Here is a 21,852-nt window from a genome sequence, read left to right on the forward strand (position 1 = left end):
ATATTTGTGCCCATTCCAAAGAGAGGTGACCCAATGGAATGTGGAAATCATTGGACAATCTCTTAGCTATCCCATGCGAGTAAAGTTTTGCTAAAGGTAATACAGAAACGGCTGCAAGTATACATTGACAGAGAACTTCCAGAGGTTCAAGCCAGATTCAGAAGAGGCCATGGAACGAGGGATATCATTTGTGATGTGCAATGGATCTTGGCTGAAAGCAGAAAATATCAGAAAGATGTTTACCTGTGCTTTATGGACTACGCAAAGGCTTTCAATTGTGTGGATCATGACAAGCGATGGACAACATTGCTAAGTATGAGTATTCCAGAACACTTAATTGTGCTCATGAGGAGTCTGTACCTGGACCAAGAAGCAGTTGTTCAAACAGAACACGGGAACACTGAATGTTTTAAAATTAAGAAATGTGTACAACAAGGCTGTATTCTTTCACCATACTTATTCAACTTGTATGCTGAGCAAATAATCTGAGAAGTTGGGTTGTATGAAGAAAAACGTGGCATCAGGATTGGAGGAAGACTCATTAACAGCCTGCGATATGCAGATGATACAACCGTGCTTGCTGAAAGTGAAGGGGACTTAAAACATTTACTGATGAAGATCAAAGAGCTCCGCCTTTGGTATGGATTGCATCTCAATGTCAAGAAAACAAAAATCCTCACCACTGGACCAATAAACAACATTCTTATCAGTGGAGAAAAGATTGAAGTTGTCAAGGACTTCATTCTTCTTGGATCAACTATCAACACTCAAGGAAGCAGCAGTCAAGAAATCAAAGGACGTATTGCATTAGGCAAATCCTGCTGCACAAGACTTTTTTAAAGTGTTGCAGAGCAAAGTTGTCAGCTTGAGGACTAAGGTGTGCCTGACCCAAGCCATGGTATTTTCAGTAATCTCATATGCATGGGAAAGCTGAACAGTGAATATGAAAGACTGTAGAAGAATTGATGCCTTTGAGTTATGGTGTTGGAGGAGAATATTGAAAGTGCCTTGGGCTGCCAAAAGAACCAATAGATCCGTTTTGGAAGAAGTGCAGCCAGAGTGCTCACTGGAGGCCAAGATGGCCAAACTTCGTCTCTTATACTTAGGACATACTGTCAGGAGGAACCAGTCACTGGAGAAGGGTATCATGTTTGGTAAGGTCAAGGGTCAGAAAAAAAGAGGAAGACCCCCCCAACGAGATGGATTGGCCAAGTGGCAGCTTCGATGGACTCAAGTGTCACAACAGTGGTGAGATTGACCCAGGGCAGTGTTTCATTCTGCTGTGCATAAGGTTGCTATGGGTTGGTACCAACTCGATGGCACCTAACAACAACAACAAATGTGGAGTTCATCAGTTGTGTCAAATATTCTCAATATACTATTAGACTTTGTGTTTTTAATTCTCATATTATATTCTTTTTTTAAGGAATTATTTTGATAACTTAAAAAAAAGCCTTTTATTGTGCATTGGGTTCACAGAGTAGATCATCAGGGTACATGAAATAAATCATATACTTTGCTTCATTAACATGGTTACTTTCGTTGGAAGAGTGATTGCATAATATGTGTTTTTTCATCATTTACTTTCAGTTTGCTCATATTAATGTATTTGAAGTGACTTTCTTAACAGACAGCCTGCATTGCTAGGTACCACTGAATCAATTTTTATTCATATAGACAGTATATAGTTGGATGATGTTTGTTGTCCACTCTACCAGTCTAACTTTTTTAATTGATATGTTTAGATTATTTATATTTAATAATCTGTTAGAGCTTAAGTTTGCTATTTAAATTTTTGTTTTCTGCTTTCTTTTCCTGCCTTCTTGTAGGTTACATGAACACATGTTAAAATTCCATTTTGTTTTATCTGTTATTGTTGTTAAAGTGCCATTGAGTCAGTTCTGACCCATGTCGATCTTGTATAGGGTTTCTGAGGACCAGCTGTGGTGAGTTTGAACTGCTGTCCTTGCGGTTCAAATCGACCTTGTGGTTGAGTGCTATACTAGGACTTTGTTTTATCGATACTGTTCTTTGTTTTTCTCTTTGTATAGTTTTTTAGGAACTGCTTTAGCTAAACACAAGGGTGTTTCAAAAATTCATGGGAAATTTCCATTATCTTATTTGCATTTTTCTATGAACTTTTAAAAGCTCCTTCTTGTATCTCTAACTTATCACATTCTGTTGTTGTCAGTGTTTTAGAAGTATGCCTGATATGTAGGAACCTCTCCTTCTTTTATGTTCTTTCCTTTCCTATTTATAATTTTTAAAAATGTTTCTTCTCTATATACTTGTAGCCCCATCAGGTAATAGTATCTTTTTTGTTTCAACTATCAAGCATTTAAAAAACTTAGGAGAACTTTTCTTAAGTATAGTATTCAGTCATATTTTTAAACTGTGTTCTTTCTTCCTGGTTATCCAAGTTTCAATTTATCTTTTCCTTTTTCTTTAGAGAACTTCTTTAGCCATTCCTTTAGAGCAGGTTTGCAGGAGACGCATTTTCTTAGTTTTCCATCATGTGTGAATTCCTTCATTCCTAAAGTATAGGATTTGAAGTTATTTGCCATATTACATGAAATGCCTTTTCAGTCCTGCCTTCTTTTTTCTTTCCTTTCAGCACTTCTTTGATTTGTATTGTAGATTTTTTTTTTTTAAGTTTTTAATGTGAATTGAGTGAAGGGTAGGGCAGATTATCAGTTTTATATTCAACAAATCATACTTCCTTTCATTGCAACTATTACAGTCCCTTCCATGTACCATCAGTTAACAGTACTTACAGCTATTCCTTTTTTTTTTTGATGTATGTATACAAAACAGAAAATACATAATCTTTTAAATGTTCAAAGGGCATATTTTGCAAGACCGCCTCCTGCCCACAGGCACACAGCCTTTCTCAGTCCATGGACCTAGAATCCTCAGTTGCTTTATCTCTTTATGCCGTCACCCCTGCCACCATCTTTGCTGTTGCTTCTTTTCTAGGTAGGATCTCATGTTCCACACCTGCTCTTCCCTCGTGATGGTCTTAGGGTCCTCTGTTTTGAAATGAAATATTAACTACTTCCCCCTTTTAGTTACACATCGTCTACATTTACTATTGCAACAATCACACTTGGTCAAGATAACAGTTACTAACAATTGAATCATAAAATCCTATCACCATCACCCCCATCCCCTTTCGCTAGATGCATCCGGAAAAGAGGATCAACTATTATTGAGTGGGGATTCTACCTTATCCCCCTCGTTCTGAAACTAAGCACACTCATGAAAGCTCGTAAGCCAGCCACTTCGTGCTTTATAGCCCCCGTTTTTGATAGCCAGTGTCTTAAGATGCCTGCCCTATCAACCCAGTGTACTGAGGAGACAAGATTGATCCTTGATATGAAGAATCCTTCCATTTTGGTTGGAATTTTGAACAACTACATCCACAAGTAAATTGTAGCAATTTACGCTTGTTCTCTGTATCAAATTTCTTTTGATAATAACTCTCATCTGTTAGAGTTCTGGTCAGCTAGCCATCCAAGATAGGTCATATGGTACTATCTGCATATCTTGGATTTTTTTCTAATAGTTCTGCATGCCCTACTATTTTCTGTTTTTTTTAAAAAATGTATTTCCTGTCTGTTCAAATTAAGCATTTTCTTTGTTCTAGTTTCCAGTTCACTGATTGTTTATCTCTTCTATTCTTTTGTTGAGCCCATTCAGTATGTTTCTTTCTTTTATTTTTTTTTTAAATGCACTCTGATATTTTTTAAATTTGACTTTACTTTTTTTTTTTTAAGGCTGATTTAAACCCCTAAATTGACTTTATGATCCACACTATGGTGGTAACTCGATATGAAAGTCACTACTTTAGACATTTTCTTGGCACAGTATTGGGAGGTAAAACCAGTGATGTGTTTTGGAAAGATAAAATTAAGCAGCAGCAGAAATGGTTAGGAAAGAGAGACCAAGTGGGAGAGTGCAGCAATGATACAAAAGTTAAAAGGAATGAGACATTTCAGGAGCTTTGTTTAAAACAGAATCTTCTGAATTTACTGACTGAATAGTCATAAGAAGGGAGAGTAGAAATAATGCTGTGGTTTCAAGTGCAGGTGGCTGAGCAGATGAAGTACAAGGGAGTTTCAAAAAGAAATTTATTTTTTCATAGTTTAGGAGGCTAGAAGTGTAAATTCAGAACATCCACTTTAGAGGAAGACTTTCTCCGTCAGCTCTGGAGACATACAGGTCCTTGACTCTTCAGCCTCTGCTTCCTGGTTTCTTGGGTTCCTGGATCTCCACATGTCTTGGCATCTATCTTATCCCATCTGTCCTCTGCTTGTTTTTTTTTTGTTGTTGTTATTGCGCTTGCTCTTCCTCTGGGATTTTTTTTTTTTTTTTTGTGAACTGAGTGATGGTTCACATGGGAGAACATCAACTTTACACCATCGTTTCATTACAGTGATTAGAATCAGCCTCTGTGCATCATAATTCAACAGTATTTGCTTTCATTCCAGTTTTTTTTTGTGGCGTGGGGATGGGGGATGTACAAAGAAACACTCAGGAACATATAATTTAAACAACCAAAGGGCACATTCTGCCTCATGGCTGCCAGTGCTCAATCCTTCTCTTTCCATGAGTCTAGAGTCCTCAGCTGCTCCGTCTCTCCATGTCCTCATCTCTGCCTCCATCTCTGGTGTCACAGCTTCACTGGATAGGGTCCCACATTCCGCTTGTGCTCTTCTCCCTTGATGGTCCTAGGGTCCTCTGTTTCTGGACTGTAAGATTAACTACTTCCCCATTTTTGTTAAAAAACTTCTACCTTTACAATTTGGACAGTCGCAATTCATTATGTCCTGATAACATTTACTTTTGAATCATACGAATCTTATCCCCATCTCTTTTCACCAGACCCATCTAGACAAGATGAAAACTATTCAGTGGGGACTCTACCCTCCCCCGCACACTCGTAAACTAAACTCCCTCTTGAAAATGTGTAAGCCAGTCACTTTGTACCTTTAACCCCTCTCATTTTAGGTAGCCGATGTCTAAGTTGCCTGTCCTTATGTACCCTGTATACAAAGGGCATGGGATTGATACTTGATATGAAGACTCCTTCCCTCTCAGCTGGTATTTTGAGCTACTATATCCTTAAGTATAGGTCAAGTTCACCAAATTTACATTAATTTCCTTTATCAAAAATTTTTTTTGTTTTTATCTTCCTCTAGTTTAGTTCTGATTATCAAGCCATCGAGGCTAGGTCAGATGGATACTATCTGCAAGTTTGGGTGTTATTGTGCCACTAACTTTTCATTTAATTTTTCTACAAACTTTTTGAAGCCCCCTCATATGAATATGTAAGGCTGTTTTATCTATTTCTTAAATCAATTTTAGACAAAGAGTGTTGGTGGTATTTGGGGGAGATTGGTAGCAGGTAACTGGAATTGTGAAACTGTAGCACAAAAATTGGGATTAGTGCCAAACAAAAATGCAGGGATTAACCCCAGAGAGTTCTAGTTGTCATCCAGAGGATGAGAAGTTCCAGGAAGAATATATATGGAAAAGGATACAAGGCTGTACACTTACAACCCATGTAACTGAGAATTAAACATGTAGAGAAGAATTAGGACCCAAGAGGAACAATTTCCACGAGGTAAATTAAAAGAGATATTAAGATGAAAACTAAGGAAAAAAGCACTGGACTAGGCTAATCTCAAGAGTAAGAGGTACCTTGAGTGTATGGTTGTTGTTGTTAAGTACCATTGAGTCGATTCCAACCCATAGCGACTATGTGTAGGGTTTCTGAGGAGCAGCTGGTGAGCTTTAACCACCGACTTCGCAGTTCAAACGGCTTTGCATTCTGGCACGTTAACCCACAGTGCCACACCAGGACTCCTGAGTGTATAGTCTATGGTGAGAGGAGGTAAATTCAAAAGTGTTATGTAGGGAGTGACAGCAAGAAAGTGAAATAAATTCAAGTTTGTCCAGATCCTTCGTCGAGTCTGTCTCGTCTCAGAAACATTCGTCAGATGTGCAGTCAGTCCTAGGGCTTTTTGGTGGGCGGGCATAGGAGGTGAGGATGCGGTTGTGCTCCTTGGTCTTCCAGATTGTGAGTTGAGTGACAAGGTCAAGCATTTCTTAGATTAAATTCTCCAGTCTCAGGCTAAGATTTGCCTGTTGGTCTCTTCCTTGCCATCAGTCCCGCTTGGCCTCTTCCTTGCCATCAGTCCCGCCCGTTATCAGCAGCTGGGTGGTCCCTGCACCGCTGCACTCCTGGCTGCCAGGTCATTTTGAACCTCAAGGTTGGCAGTTCAAATTCCCTACCCCTCTTTGGAAAGCCTGTACAAGGTTGCTAAGAGGCCGAACTGACTTGATGGCACTTAACAACAACAGCAACAATATGCATGTTTACAAATGTTCTGTGAAGCTTATTTTTACTGCTTTAAAATATTTATGACGTAATTCAACATATCTGGCATATCGATGTTTATTATCTATTGATCATCTTTTTAAATTCAGTTTGAGATCTCCTGGTTCTTGGTATGTGTTGTATTTGATCGAAATCTGGACATTTTTGAGTTAAGATCTGGCATACTAGATTTCATATAAACTCTGGTTTTGGAAAGGAAAGTTCAGGTTTCCCACTTAGCTTATGCTGACATCTGAGGGAATAACTGTGTTATAACTAAACAGAGTTGGGAGTTTCAATTTCCTACATGATTTAGACTCATACCATGATTGAAAGTATCCTTTGTACTGTTAGGTAATGGTGAAAAGCCTGACACTCTACTTGGCATCATCTGGGGTGGGAGGATGAGGCTCCTCATTATACTTAGTAGGGGTGAAAGTTCAGGTTCCCCAATGGCCTCCATTGACACTGCAGTTGTGTGGCTTGCTGCTTGTTGGCAGGGATGAATGTCATGGTTCCATACATGCCCTTTTAGGTGCCCCAGTTGTGGGGGTGTTGGGGTGCTTCATTGCTGCTAGGTTCTCTACTCAGCTTTTGCTGTGGAGCCAGAATTTATTCAGTAGTGAGTGATTGGAATAGAGTGTTTAAAAGTTTTTTTTTCTTACTAGGTTGACCTTTTCCTGATCCTGGATACAAACAGTTTTTTTAGGCTTTTTTTTTTTTTTTTTTTTCCGGTATGTGCCCATTTGGACTCCTGGTGGTGCACTATAGGATCAGCACTGTACTGCGAGCCAAAAGGGTGGCAGTTTAAAACCACCAGCTGCTCCCTGGAAACCCTATACAATGTTGCTATGACTTGGAACTGATTCGACTGTATGTAACAGCAACAATAATGTGCTCATTGGTGTTCCTGGCTTCTTCAGCTCCAAGTCTGGGATATATAAGGCAAAAATAAAACTCAGGGAACTCATTGCCTTGCATTCTTTGGGTCCCAAGGTGTATAGGTGGTATACTTTCTCCTCTCTACTTTTCAATCATACATTTGTTTTATATATAAAGCCTAGAGTGTTTAGTCATACTTAGGGGAAGGAATAGGGAAAAATATTTATGTTCCATCACATGCAAGTGCCAGTTTATTTTTAGTTTAGCATCATACCAAGAATGTAGCTCTTTCAGGTTCTGGCTTTGTGTGGAGGCTTTGCATTCTACATGAATTGTCAACATGTTCTTCCACTCTCTAGGTTGCATTTTTTTCTCTGTTAATGTTGTCCTTGAATGAATTGAAAATCCCAATTTAATATTACTCTGTTTATAAAATTTTTGGTTAACATTTTTTATTCATTTTAAAGCTTTTATTGTGATTTGAGTAATAGTTTACATGGGAGGGAGAATATTGGTTTTACAATCATCCTATATTTTGTTTTATTACAATGATTACAATTGCCTCCATGCATCGTCATTTAACAACATTTGCTTCTATTCCCTCTGTTGTTTTTTTTTGTTGTTATTTTTTGTTTTTGATGTACACAAAAACACTCAGGAATATATAATCACTTAAATTAAAAAAACCAAAGGGTACATTCTGCAAGCCTGCCTTCTGGCCACCAGCACTCAGCCCTCTCTTTCCATGCGTCTAGAGTGCTCAGCTGCTCCCTCTCTCCATGTCCTCATCGCTGCCTCCATCTCTGGTGTTACTGCTTCTTTGGTTAGTGTCCCACATTCCGTCAATGTTCTTCTCTCTTGATGGTCGTAGGGTCCTCTGTTTCTGAAATGTAAGATTAACTACTCCCCCCTTTATGTTATACAACTTCTACTTTTACAGTTGTGACAATCCCCGTTAGTCATAAAAACAGTTACTCGCTGTTCAGTCAAAAGAGTCCTATCCCCATCTCCTTTTACCAGACCCATCTAGACAAAATGAAAACTATTCAGTTGGGATTCTACCTTCACCCACACACTCTGAAAACATGAAAAAAAAAAAGCCAGCCACTTCATGCCTTTAAACTCCCCCCCACCCCAATTTTGTTGTTGTTAAGTGCTGTCAAGTTGATTCCAACTCATAATGACCCTGTACAGGGTTACCACAGTTGTAAATCTTTACAGGAATAGAAAACCTCATCTTTTTCCCACAGAACTGCTGGTAGTTTCGAACTGCTGACCTTGAGATTAGCAGCCCAATTTGTAACCATTACGCTACCAGAGCACCTTCCCCCCCATTTTAGGTAGCCAATAAGTTGCCCTATCAACCCTGTATACTGAGGGTACAGGCTTGATCCTTGATGTGAAGAATCCTTCTCTCTTGGTTGGTATTTTGAGCAATCCATAAGTAAAGGTTAAGTTCATCAAATTATAGCAAGTTACATTTGCTTCTTGTATCAAATTTCTTTATCTTCCTCTAGTCGAGCTCTGGTCATCAAGCCATCGAAGCTAGGTCAAATGGGTATTATCTGCACGTTTGGGTATTCTTGTGTGTCTCCCCCCCACTTCATATTGTTGGACATTTCACTCTTAGCTCTAGCCCCCCATGGCTAGGTCTGTGTCCATGGGCTCAGGAAGGAGTTCCCAAGTCTCCCCAAACTTTGGACAAACCAGCCCTTCCTCTTCTGTCTCTCATTTCAAGGTCAACAGGAATCTGTGGAACATGGTCGAACTCAGCGTATGTTTTCATTGCTGCCTTTCCATCGCTTCCACTCACATGTAGACCAACATAGTCATCAAAGTTTATATGCCTGCTCGTGTTTTGAGTTTCAGTCTCGGAGGCGGATTTGTCCTGAAGGGACTTGAGTATTTGGCTTCCCTACAAACAGCTTGCTTGTTGTTCTTGAATAGCCAAACAGACTGCCAAAACAACAAACTTTTTGTTTTTTTTCCTCCTGGTCTGTCTTTCAGGAATATTTTCTGTTCCTCTAGCTGCTCCTGTCTGGTCTTTATCTCTTTTCAAGTGGGAATGTTCCACCTCAGAAGGTCTTGGATGGGGCTCAGAATTCTACCTAAGGTCATGTATACTACAGAGGTTCAACAGGAAGCCTATTTCACTGGGCAAGTTCTAGAACGCCTTTTAGGTATTCCAATCAGTTACAGGCTGAATGAAGACAGGTTTACAAGCTTTCTGTAATCATGTTTTCTGATACTCTTTTCTATCCCACTGAGTTGTCTATTTTACAATAGTATGCAAGGGAAACCAATATCCATAAGACAGTCAAGCATCTTAACATTATTTCCCCTCTTTTACCTGTTCAGACTATACCTCGATCCTTGTGTCACAGAGCTCTGTTCCAAAGTTGAGCATGCATCGCTGTTTACCTCTGTCCCATTTAGCCCATGCAATCCGTACCTAAGTGTATCTTATCTACTTTGTTCTTCCACTCCACACCCCCTTCTTGAGTATTGCCCTCCCCAACTCCCAAACTATGATGTGTCTATCCCTTAACTGGTTACCATTTTTAAAGAATGTTGCTTATATGGTTAGCATTTTTTGTGGAGTGCTGAGCTCATGGGAGCAGCAAGAAATCAAAGGATGTATTGCATTAGGCAGCACAAGGCCTTTTTAAAGTGTTTAAGAACAAAGATAAGGTGCTATGGTAGCGTTGTTGTTGTTGTTAAGTGCCGTCGAATCGGTTCCGACCCATAGCGACCCTGTACAGGGTTTCCGAGGGTGTAAATCCTTACGGGAGTAGAAAGCCTCATCTTTCTCCCGCGGAGCGGCTGGTAGTTTCGAACCGCTGACCTTAAGGTTCGCAGCCCGATTCGTAACCACTACGCTGAATCTGGCTGTTGACCTCAAGGTCAGCAGTTCAAAACTACCAGCTGTTCCGTGGGGGAAAGATGAGGCGTTCTGCTCCCATAAAGATGTACAGCCTCAGAAACCTTGTACAGGGTCGCTATGAGTCGGAACCGACTCCATGTCACATAGCAACAACAACAAGAACAAAGATATCAGTTTAAAAACTAAGGTGCCCCTGATCCAAGCCATGGTATTTTCAGTAACCTCATATGCGTGTGAAAATTGGACAGTGAATAATGAAAACTTTGGAGTAATTGATGCATTTGAATAGTGGTGTTTGAGGAGAATATTAAAAGTACCATGGACTGCCAGAAGAAGAAACAAATCTTTGTTGGAAGAAGTACAACCAGAATGCTCCTTGGAAGCCAGAATGGCCAGATTTCATCTCTCATGCTTTGAACATATTAGAAGGGATATTTCCTTGAGGACATCATGCTTGGTAAAGTGGAAGGTCAGCGAAAAAGAGGAAGATCCCCAGTGAGATGGATTGACACAGTGGCAGCAGCAAACAACTGTGAGGTTGGTGCAGGACTAGGCAGTGTTTCATTGTGTTGTGCATAAGGTTGCTATGAGTCAATACTGACTCAACGGCAGCTAACAACATCACTATGATTATCAGTGTGGTTCTGTAGGATAATCAATGGACTGCAAACCACAACACTGGTGGTTCGAGCCCACCAGCCACTCCATAGGCAAAAGATGAGGTTGTCTGTTCTTGCAAACATTTACAGCCTTGGAAACCCTGTATAGGTTCGCTGTGAGTTGGAACTGACTCAGCAGTACTTAACAACAACAGCAGCAACAACAATGTAATTATCTAAATATAATATTCTCAATTTTAATATTGTTTATCAAATTTTTATGGTTGGCATTTTTCTAGAATGTTAATTATATGGTTAGCATTTTTTATGCTTGCTAATTAAAGATGCTAACCACTTAACGTTGATTAACAGTGAAATCGATTGGAGGAAGACTCATTAACAACCTGCTATATCAGATGATTTAACTTTATTTGCTGAAAGTCAAGAGGACTTAAAATACTTACTGATGAAGATCAAAGACCACAGCCTTTGGTATGGGTTGCACCTCAATGTAAAGAAAACAAAAATCTTTACCACTGGACCAATCAACAACATCCATATAAATGGAGAAAAGATTGAAGTTGTCAGTGACTTCATTTTGCTTGGATCAACCATCAACACTCATGGAAGCAGCAGTCAGAAAGTCAAACGGTGTATTGCATTGGGCAGACCTACTGCACAAGACCTCTTTAAAGTGTTGAAGAGCAAAGATGTCAGTTTGAGGACTAAGGTGCACCTGATGCAAGCCATAGTATTCTCAATAACCTCATATGCATGTGAAAGGTGGATAGTGAATTTGGAAGACCGTAGATGAATTGATGCTTTTGAGTTGTGTTGGAGGAGAATATTGAAAGTACCATGGACTGCCAGAAGAACAAATGTTCTGTGTTGGAAGAAGTATAGCCAGAGTGCTCCTTAGAGGCCAGGATGGCCAGACTTTGTCTCTCATACTTTGAACGTATTGTCAGGAGGGACCCGTCACTGGAGGAGATCATGTTTGGTAAGGTGGAGGCTCAGAGAAAAAGAGGAAGACCCCAAAAGATGGATTGGCACAGTGGCAGCATCAGTGAACTCAAATGTAGCAACTATGGTGACGTTGGCTCAGGATCAGGCAGAGCTTCATTGTGTCGTGCATGGGTTCACTATGAGGCGGCACCCAACAACAAAAACAACAGCCACTTAACAGCAGCAGCAGTATATGCCATTTGAGGAGCCCTGACGGTGCTATAAGATGAGCACTGGACTGCTAACCACAGGTCAGAAGTTCATACCCACTAGCCACCCCACAAGAAAAAGATGAGGCTTTCAGCTCCCGTAAAGATTGATAACTTCAGAAACCCTATACAGGGTTGCTGTGAATTGGAATCAACTCCATGGTAGTGGGTTTGGCTTCGGGATGTGCCATAGCTTTTCTGTACATTAGGGATTCAACTTTTCAGTATACTGGCGAAAAAAAGGACAGATATTCCTACTCTACTGAACCTTACATTTAGGAGGGGATGTTAAGTGCCACCAAATCAGTTCTGACCCATAGTGAACCCTGTATAGGGTTTCTAAGGTGCAGCTTGTGAACTTGAACCACTGACCTTGCGGTTCAAACCGACTTTACAGTCCAGGACTCCATAGGAGGGGCTAGAGAGAGACAGTATTATGTTGTTTGAAGTTGTGTCGCAGCTCTCTGTTGCTTCGTTCATTTTTCTCAGTTTTTTTCTGTTTTATATGTATTTTTCTTTAAAAAGTATGTTAAATATATATTTCTATTTTAAATTCATTAGTTTTTCTTTAATGGTAGTATCCAATATGTTAATCTCATCTCTTGTATTTTTCAATCGGACATTATATTTCTCATCTCTAGAAGTTTACAATTGGTCTATTTTGTATCGTCTTTGTTTCTCCTTAATATACTTTCCTCTATCTTTTTAAAATATAGAAAACAGTTATAAACTATTTTTAGTGTTTGGAGTCCTGGTGTGCAGCTGTAGGATAAGCACTGTACTTAGGAACTACAAGTTTGGTGGTTCAAACCCAGCTGGTGCTTGGAAATCCTATATAGGTTAACTATGAGTTGGAACTGACTTGACAGCACTTTACAATATTATTAATTTTGGAGAGCAGTTGTGACACTGTAGAATAAGCACTGGCCTGTTAGCCACAAAGTTAGCAGTTGAAACCCACCTCAGAAATCCTATATGAGGTCACTATAAGTTGGAACCGACTTGACAGCATCATTAAATTTATTATCTGTACCATGTTTGGATTGACTTTTATTGATTATTTTTCTTCCTCATGGGTCACAGTTTCCTGTTTCTTTAATTGTGTGATTATTTTTTATTAGATGTCAGATATGGTGAATTATACCTTGTTAAGAATTGTTTATTTTTTTATTTCCATAAATATTCTTTGTTCTCTGATGTACTTAATTTATTTGAAAATAGTTTAATTCTTATAAGATTTGATTTTATGCTTTGTAAGGTTGGATTGAGTAGCATTTAGACTAAGACTATGTCAGCTCCATCTTTGAATACTTTTTTTCTGTTGCCCACGTGTATTGTGAGATCTTTCTCTCTGGCTGCTGGGAAACTAATTAGGCTCCAGGGATTCTTTCCCATGGTTCTTTTCCCTGCCTCAGCTAGTTTATTGTCATACATATGCTGACCAGTACTCATTGGACACTGAAGGAAGACCCCTCTGCAGATCTCTGGAACTTGCTGTCTTTGCAGCTGTATTTTACTTTGTAAATTCTAGTTCCTGGTTCCTTTGAACTCCCAATCTCGTCTCTTCAACTCAGGGAGATTGCCAGACTCTGCATTGTGGATGAAAACTCTGCCTACCCCCCTGTGCTGTGGCTGGAAACTGAGCAGTAAGCTGAGTTAACCATAGACTTTACCTTGGTTCCCCTTTCACCGGTTATCATTGCCCTGTGCTACCTCTTGTGCAATGTTTGAAAACCATTGTTTGTGATATATTTTATCCTTTTTTTTTTTTTTTGAAGTTTTTAAAAGCTGCTTTGGACTTTGAACCTCAAGGTCCCTAGTTCAAACCCACAAGTCACTCCTTGGAAACCCTATACAGTGTTGCTATGACTCGAGGGCACTTGACAGCATTCCATCTTGCCTCAGAGGAAGTTTTAAGGAGATAGATAATAGACAAATTAAATATAAACAAATGTATTAGATAACAGATTTTTATAGACAAAACTGGAGCAGAGAAGGGTGGTGATGAGTCCTGAATAGATTTTGCAAACATTGTAATTTTAAATAGGATACTGAAAGAAAGACCTCATTGGGAAACCAACCATAACAGTTATCTTTTGTTGGTATAACAGCCCATTCAAAAATGTAGTGACTTCAAACAACCAAGCGTTTATTTTATTCACAGATATGCATATGCAAGGCTGAACTGGAGCTGCTTGCTTCTGCTCTGCTAGACATCAGCTGGGGCAGCTCAAAGTCTAGGAGCTGGGATATCATTTGGGCTCTGGCTGTAACAGCTAAACATGGTTTTTTATGTGACTGGATTCCAAGGGTGAGCATCTGAGAGAGTGAGACAGATAGACAGACAGATATAGACAGGAGGAAGTTGTATTGACTTTCCTAACACAGTTTTGGAAGTCATGTTCCCTGTCACAAGGACTTACTAAACAACAACAAGAAAAAGCATTGGTATTGAGTTAAATTTTAACTTAGGAGAAGAGCTTTCTTTTTTCTTGGAGGGGCCTATCAAATGATTGTGGACATGTTTTAAAACCAACACAGTGATAGTTGAGCAAAAGAGGTAAGGAAATGCAGATATCTAAGGGGAGCACATTCCAGGTACAATGTACAGAAATGCAGAGACCTTGAGACTGATGGGTGCATAATGGTTTAGATTTATTTGGTTTAGGTCTCACTGCTGAGTGACTGTCCTTGTGGGTAAGGTTCACTGATGTATTTTCAGCACCTAGAACAGCGTTTTGTAGTTTGAGTGTTATTTATGGGAGAGTCAGCCTTTGACATCATATACCCAAAATCCTAAAAATGAACACATATCCTTTGATGTGATAATTTTTCCATTGAGAATTATCCTATGGGGAAAATTGTATAAACATGCATATCTATAGCAAACATTTGAAATTTCCTAAATGCTTTGGAGTCCCTGGGTGGTTCAGATGGTTAAAGGACTTGGCTACTAACTAGAAAGGTTGGTGGAGGTTCTAGTCTATCCAGAGGCTTTCTTGTAAGAAAGGTCTGGTGATCTACTTCCAAAATATCAGCCATGGACAACCCAACGGGGCACTGACACACATGGTGTTGTCATGAGTTAGAACTAACTTAACAACTTTTTTTTTTTTTTTAATGCCCATTGTTGTTGTTGTTGTGATGTGCCGTGGAGTTGGTTCTGACTCATAGCGACCCTGCACAGGGTTTCCGAGGCTGTTAATCTTTACAGGAGCAGAGCGCCTCATCTTTCTCCCACGGAGCAGCTAGTAGTTTCGAACTGCTGACCTTGCGGTTTGCAGCTCTATTGGTAACCACTACGCTACCAGAGCTCCTTATGCCCATTAGTAAAGATTATTGTTGTTGTGGCTGTTAAGTCAACTCCAATGCTTAGCAACCATACGTGAGAGAGTATAATTGCCCTGTAAGGGTTCCTAGGCTATAATCAATCTTTATGGGAGCAGATTACCAGGTCTTTTATCCCTCGGACTGGTGGTAAGTTCAAACCACTACCTTTGGGTTACAGGCTAACCATTATTCTCTCAGGACTCCTTAATAATAGATTATGTGAATAAATTACGGACCATCTACAATAAAAACATTATAATTTTAAAGCAAAATGTTTTAACGTGAAGAAAAGTAACTATCGAGTGACAAGAAGCACATTTCAAATAATTGCATATAAGATGATTCTGCTTCGCTAAGGATGAACAATATATGTGGTGCAACAATACATGTGTAAAATGGGGAGGGCTCTGCTAGGTGTTTCAAATTGTTAACAATTGCTATAGGGATTACTTTAGAGTTTTAAAATGATGGACTGCTGTTATAATAAAATATTATTTCTGTTGTAGGAACAAGTAGTGTAAATTTTTTTTTTTATTGATGTAGAATAATGTTTAATTGCCTGTGAATATTACTTTATAAAGCAATTCCTAAAGCAGTAAAAGTTGCTTTCTTTTTCTTAACTAAAAGAGAGGAAGAAAAATATGTATAATAGAAGTGTGCAATGATATGAGACCAGGATTTCAAGCGACTAACTCTTGGTTATTTTCTCTATTATGTTTTAGCATTTTCCTCATTTTCTAAATAATTTTTAAAATAGACTTATTATAATAAGGAAAAGCTACTTTTTAAAAGAAAGGGAAGGGATAATGTTAAGTAGTCCTACTTTTAAACTATTCTTCATGTGAAAACTCCAAATTTATAGTCTAGTTAAATTAGAAATCTCTTGATTTCCCTGCAGAGTTCCTTTAATTGACTCAAAATATTATTTGCCTTACTAGGAAGTTTTGTTTATTACACAATTCTAAAGCCTCCACTCTTAGTTTAAATGTGACTGTTTTCCATGTTAATATTATTCTTTGTAGCTATAACATAGGTTTTCAGTAACTTTTATGGGAATATTTGAGGCATAAAGTAAAAATTAATACATTTAATTTATGAGTAAATTACTAGAGTAATTAATAAATCTATTTAAAAAAATCTTTAAGTTAATTGCTCTAATTTTCACTGTCTTCCCTTTTATTTTAAAGAAATCATTTGTAACTCATTTTGTTCTTATATACCATAGGATGTGTTTTGGAGATGCAGACAAAGTATCTTTGATGAAATGAAGAAGAAATTTTTCCAGGTAGACTGCTGATGTAATTTCTTTAGTGTGATAATCAGCAGAACAAATAACAGCATGTTAGTATTTTAATTTAATAATAAGGCATGTCTTAAATTTCTATGCTTGTTTGGCTATTCCTTTTCTACTCTCTTTTAATTAAAAAAACACCTTAAATGAATTCAAGTTTTATAGTTCTATCTTTTTAACAAGTGTGTGAAGGGATAAACTAATATAAAAACCACAAACCACTTTGTTTTCACTTTTAGATATCATAGTTGCTGAGTTTGAATACATATTTATTTTCAGAAATATTAATAATGAGAAATAAATCATTTAATAATAGAAATTCAGAAATCCTATGTGCAGAATTAGAAAACTGTTGTTCTTCTGACAGCATGTGTGTGCTATAAAACTCTGTAAACTTTTTTGTAATGTTGCATTCCATTTTAACCTTTTTTTAATACTTCATTTTCCTCAGGTGCCTGTAGGTCTCAGTGTTTCTTCCAAGCTTTCTCCTTAACTGTCCCTATTCTCCCAGATGATCTGTTACAAAATTGCTTAGAATAAAATTGATCCTATAAACTTCTCCCTTACCCATGCATTTGCTAAATGTACATAGGTGTGGTTTGATTATCTATTGGCATGTAACACACTGCTTCAAAATTTAGTGGTGTAAAACAACAATTAGTTTAATTGCTCACAATTCTAGGGTGAGAATTTGGGCAGTTCTTCCTCTCCACATAGCATCATCTGGGTTCTATGCATGGGTACATTCAACTGTTGGCTAGGTTTAGATGAAATATTATAGAAAACTTTTCTCAGTTATTCAATTGTCTCAGTGGCCACTTTCCACTAAGTGGGCACTTCTTTTCTGCACGGATTGCTAGGACTTTTTTCATAGAGTGGTGACTCAGGGTAATTGGCCTTCTTATTTGATAGATGGCTTCTAAAAGGGAGCATTCAAAAGGGCAAACAGAAGCCTTAAATTATACAGTATCACTCCAGTTACACTCTTCTGGTATAAGTCAGATTTATGGCCAGCGCAGATTCAAGGGAAGAGGAGAAACAAAAAAGAAAACAAGTGGCAACAAATATTTGGTTATTTTTAATCTACCACCTATTTCTACTTTTTGGTACCTTCCATTCTGCTCCCATAAAGGGTCGCTTTGAGTTGGAACCAACTCCACGGCACATATCAACAACAACAATCATATTATATGGAGATCCTGGTGTGATGCTGTGAGTTAATGTGCCAGACTGCAAAGCCGTTTGAACTGCAAGGTTGGCAGCTCAAGCTCACCAGTCACTCCTTGGAAACCCTATACAGGGCCGCTATGGATCAGAACCGACTCGATGGCACTTAACAACAACGGTCATATTTGAGGAATCCTGGTGTGGCACTGTGGGCTAATGAGTCAGACTGCAAAGTCATTTGAACTGCAAGGTCGGTGGTTCAAGTTTACCAGCTGCTCCTTGGAAACCCTATATAGGGTCGCTATGGATCGGAATCCACTCGATGGCTCTTAACAACAACAACATCATATCTGTGTGTCCTGGTGTTGCATTGTAGGATAAGCACTTGGCTGCAAGGTCAGTTTGAACTGCAAGGTCAGAAATCCTATACAGGGCCGCTATGAGTCGGAACAAACTCAACAGCACTTAACAACAACAGTCCTATTTTTGGGAGTCCTGGTGTGATGCTGTAGGATTAGCATTGGTTTGCTAACCAAAAGGTAGACAGTTCAAAACCATCAGCTACTCCTCAGAAGCCATATACCAAGTCACTGTGAGTTGGAACCAACTAGATGCATTTAACAATAGCAACAATCCTATTTTTAAAGAGTCTTGGTGGTTGCTGTAGGCTAACTATTAGACTCCTAACAACAAGGGCAGTTCAAATCTACCAGCTATTCTGCAGGAGAAGGATTTACAGCCTCCGGAACCTTGTACAGGGTCGTGATGAGTTGGAACGGACTCAATGGTAATGGGGGTAATCCAATTTCTTATTCTGAGAAATACTTTTCCTATATGTAAAGGTTTTTGGAGATCTGAATGTTTACCTTAATGTGGTGAAGGTTAACTTCCTCTAGAAAAGCTGTTAGAAATTATTTAGTGTAGCTTATACATTGATGATATCTATGAATGGCAAAAATTTTTTTCTCCTTCCCTTGACCCCACTCCCCAAATATGTGATTGATTAGTTCCCAAATTAGGAAGGAGAGAAATGTTACTTTAGTGTGATTTGTATTAATAGTGTTGCTGGGTGCCATTGAGTCAGTACAGACTCATAGCGACCCTATGCACAACAGAATGAAACACTGCCTGATCCTGGGCCAACCTCACAATTGTTGCCACGCTTGAGCCCATTGATGCTGCCACTTGGCCAATCCACCTCACTGGGGGCCTTCCTTTTTTTCTCTGACCCTCAACCTTACCAAACACAATATCTTTCTCCAGTTACTGGTCCCTCCTGACAATATATCTGAAGTATGAGAGATGAAATTTGGCCATCTTGGCCGCCAAGGAACACTCTGGCTGCAAGTCGTCCAACACAGATCTCTTGGTTCTTTTGACAGTATACTTCTCCAACACCATAAATCGAAAGCATCAATTCTTCTACAGTCTTCCTTATTCACTGTCCAGCTTTCACATGCATATGAGATTATTAAAAATATCATGGCTTGAGTCAGACATGCTTTAGTCCTCAAGCTGACGTCTTTGCTCTTCAACACTTTAAAAAGGTCTTGTGCCCCAGATTTGCCTAATGCAATATGTCGTTTGATTTCTTGACTGCTGCTTCCATGAGTGTTGATAGTTGATCCAAGAAGAATGAAGTCCTTGACAAACTCAATCTTTTCTTTGTCAACAAGAATGTTGGTTATTGGTCCAGTGATGAGGATTTTTGTTTTCTTTATATTGAGATGTAATCCATACCAGAAGGCTGTGGTCTTTGATCTTTATCAGTAAGTATTTTAAGTCCTCTTCGCTTTCAAAAGCAAGCAAGGTTGTATCATCTGCATACTGCAGGTTGTTAATGAGTCTTCCTCCAATCCAGATGCCACGTTTTTCTTCATAGAACCCAGCTTTTAGGATGATTTGCTCAGCATACAGGTTGAATGAGTTTGGGGAAAGAACACAACCCCGTCGCACACCTTTTTAAATTTAAAACCATTCAGTGTTCCCATGTTCTGTTTGAACAACTGCCTCTTGGTCAATGTACAGATTCCTCATGAACACAATCAAGTGTTCTGGAATACTCATACATCGCAATGTTGTCCATAGCTTGTATGATCCACACAGTCAGAAGACTTTGTGTAGTCAGTAAAGCACAGGTAAATATCTTTCTGGTATTTTCTGCTTTCAGCCAAGTTCCATCGGACATCAGCAATGATATCCCTCATTCCATATCTTTTTCAGAATACGGGTTGAACCTCTGGAAGTTCTCTGTATGCTTGCAGCCATTTCTGTATTACCTTGAGTAAAACTTCACTCAACATGGGATATCAAAAATATTTTTGATGATTTCCGCATTCTGTTGGGTCACCTCTCTTTGGAATGGGCACAAATACGGTTGTCTTCCAAATTTCTTGGCTCCAGTGCTGCCTCACTTTCTTGAAAGATTTCAATTTTTATTTCATCAATTCCTGGTGCCTTGTTCTTTGCCAGTTCCTTCAGTGCACCTTGGACTTCTTCCTTCAGTATCACTGGCTCTTGATTATATGCTGCCTCTTGTAACCACGACTGTTTATTTAAATTTATGCACCAACCACTAAAGCCAGTAAGGACATAATAGAAGACTTCTATCAACTTCTTCGATCTGAAATTGATCAAACATGCAATCAAGATATATTGATTATTACAGGTGATTGGAATGAAAAGGTTGGGAATAAAGAAGGATCAGTAGTTGGAAAATATGGCCTTGGTGATAGGAATGATGCTGGAGATAGCATGGTAGAATTCTGCAAAATCAGTGATTTGTTCATTTCAAATAATTTTTTAAAAATAACATTATACACATGGACCTCACCAGATGGAATAAACAGAATTCAAATTGACTACATCTGAGGAAAGAGACGATGGAAAAGCTCCATATCAGCAGCCAAAACAAGGCCAGGGGCAGATTATGAACAGACCATTAATGGCTCATATGCAAATACAAACTGAAGTTGAAGAAAATGAAAACAAGTACACGAGAGCCAAAATATGACCTTGAATATACAGATCGTCTGAAGAACAGATTTGATACATTAAACTGTAAAGACAAAAGACCAGAAGAGTTGTGCGATGACATCAAGAACATCATACAGGAAGAATGCAAAAAGTTATGAAGAAGACAAGAAAGAAGGAAAAGATCAAAATGGATGTCAAAAGAGACGCTGAAGCTTGCACTCCAGCATAGAGATAGATGCTCAAGCAAATGAAAGAAATGAGGAGGTACAAGAGCTGAAAAGAAAATTTCAAAGGTCAGCTTGAGAAGACACAGTCAAATATTACAATGAAATAACGAGAACTAGACAAGGATGCCCTTTGTCACCATGCCTATTCAGTATTGTTTTGGAAGTCTTAGCTGGAGCTGTAAGGCAAGATGGGAAATTAAAGGCATCCAAATTGGAAAAGAGGAAATAAAACTCTCTTTATTTGCAGACGATATGATCCTATATATAGAAAACCCCAAAGACTCAGTAAAAAAGCTACTAGACATCATTGGAAGATTCAGTAAAGTGGCAGGGTATAAGATCAACATGCAAAAGTCAGTTGGATTGCCCAGGGAAGGAGGCTTCCTGTGGAGCCTCTGCAATATATAAGACTATAGGTGGAAGCCTGAACCACATATCCAGATCTCCAGAGATGGGAAATTCCCACTTGAAAGGACAAGCAAGCCAACCTGGAGTGGCTAGAAGAACAGAAGATATTTCTTGAAAGAAGACCTACAGGAAAAATATAAAGCATCATAGGCAGACTGACTGTTACTACAAGAACAAGCAACTTGCTTGCCCAGAAAACATCAAGACAAGTGGTCGGATCCCCTCAGTGTAAACCCCCTTCCAAGACTAAGACTCAATGGGAATACACGCTGTGATTGGTGACCATGCTCGACACCGGTAAAGGGAAGTGAGGTTAAAAACAGGAATGAAGCGGTGAGCTAAGCCCTACAACGTTCAATAGACTTATGTGAATCCGGGTGAAGACCAGGTTGGCCAACAGTGTGGCAAGACCTGGGAAATCTTGGGCCTAGAGTCAGTGACATAGCCACAGAGGACTAGAGTGGAGAGTGAAGCGTCCAGCTGATAAGAAGA

The 21,852-nt window shown here is 39.0% G+C and overlaps 1 protein-coding gene across 1 annotated transcript in view; it reads left to right on the forward strand.

The window, feature by feature from the left end:
* Positions 1–21,852, forward strand: part of USP47 (ubiquitin specific peptidase 47) — a 190,352-nt gene that overhangs the window by 19,197 nt on the left and 149,303 nt on the right. Inside the window, exon 2 of the mRNA XM_006865822.1 lies at positions 16,517–16,576. Within this exon, the coding sequence (XP_006865884.1) occupies positions 16,517–16,576 (60 nt within the window). The remainder of the gene's footprint in view (positions 1–16,516; positions 16,577–21,852) is intronic.

The sequence above is a fragment of the Chrysochloris asiatica genome, unplaced genomic scaffold (assembly GCF_000296735.1).
Source record: "Chrysochloris asiatica unplaced genomic scaffold, ChrAsi1.0 scaffold00083, whole genome shotgun sequence".
In the NCBI taxonomy this organism is placed as follows: Eukaryota; Metazoa; Chordata; class Mammalia; order Afrosoricida; family Chrysochloridae; genus Chrysochloris; species Chrysochloris asiatica.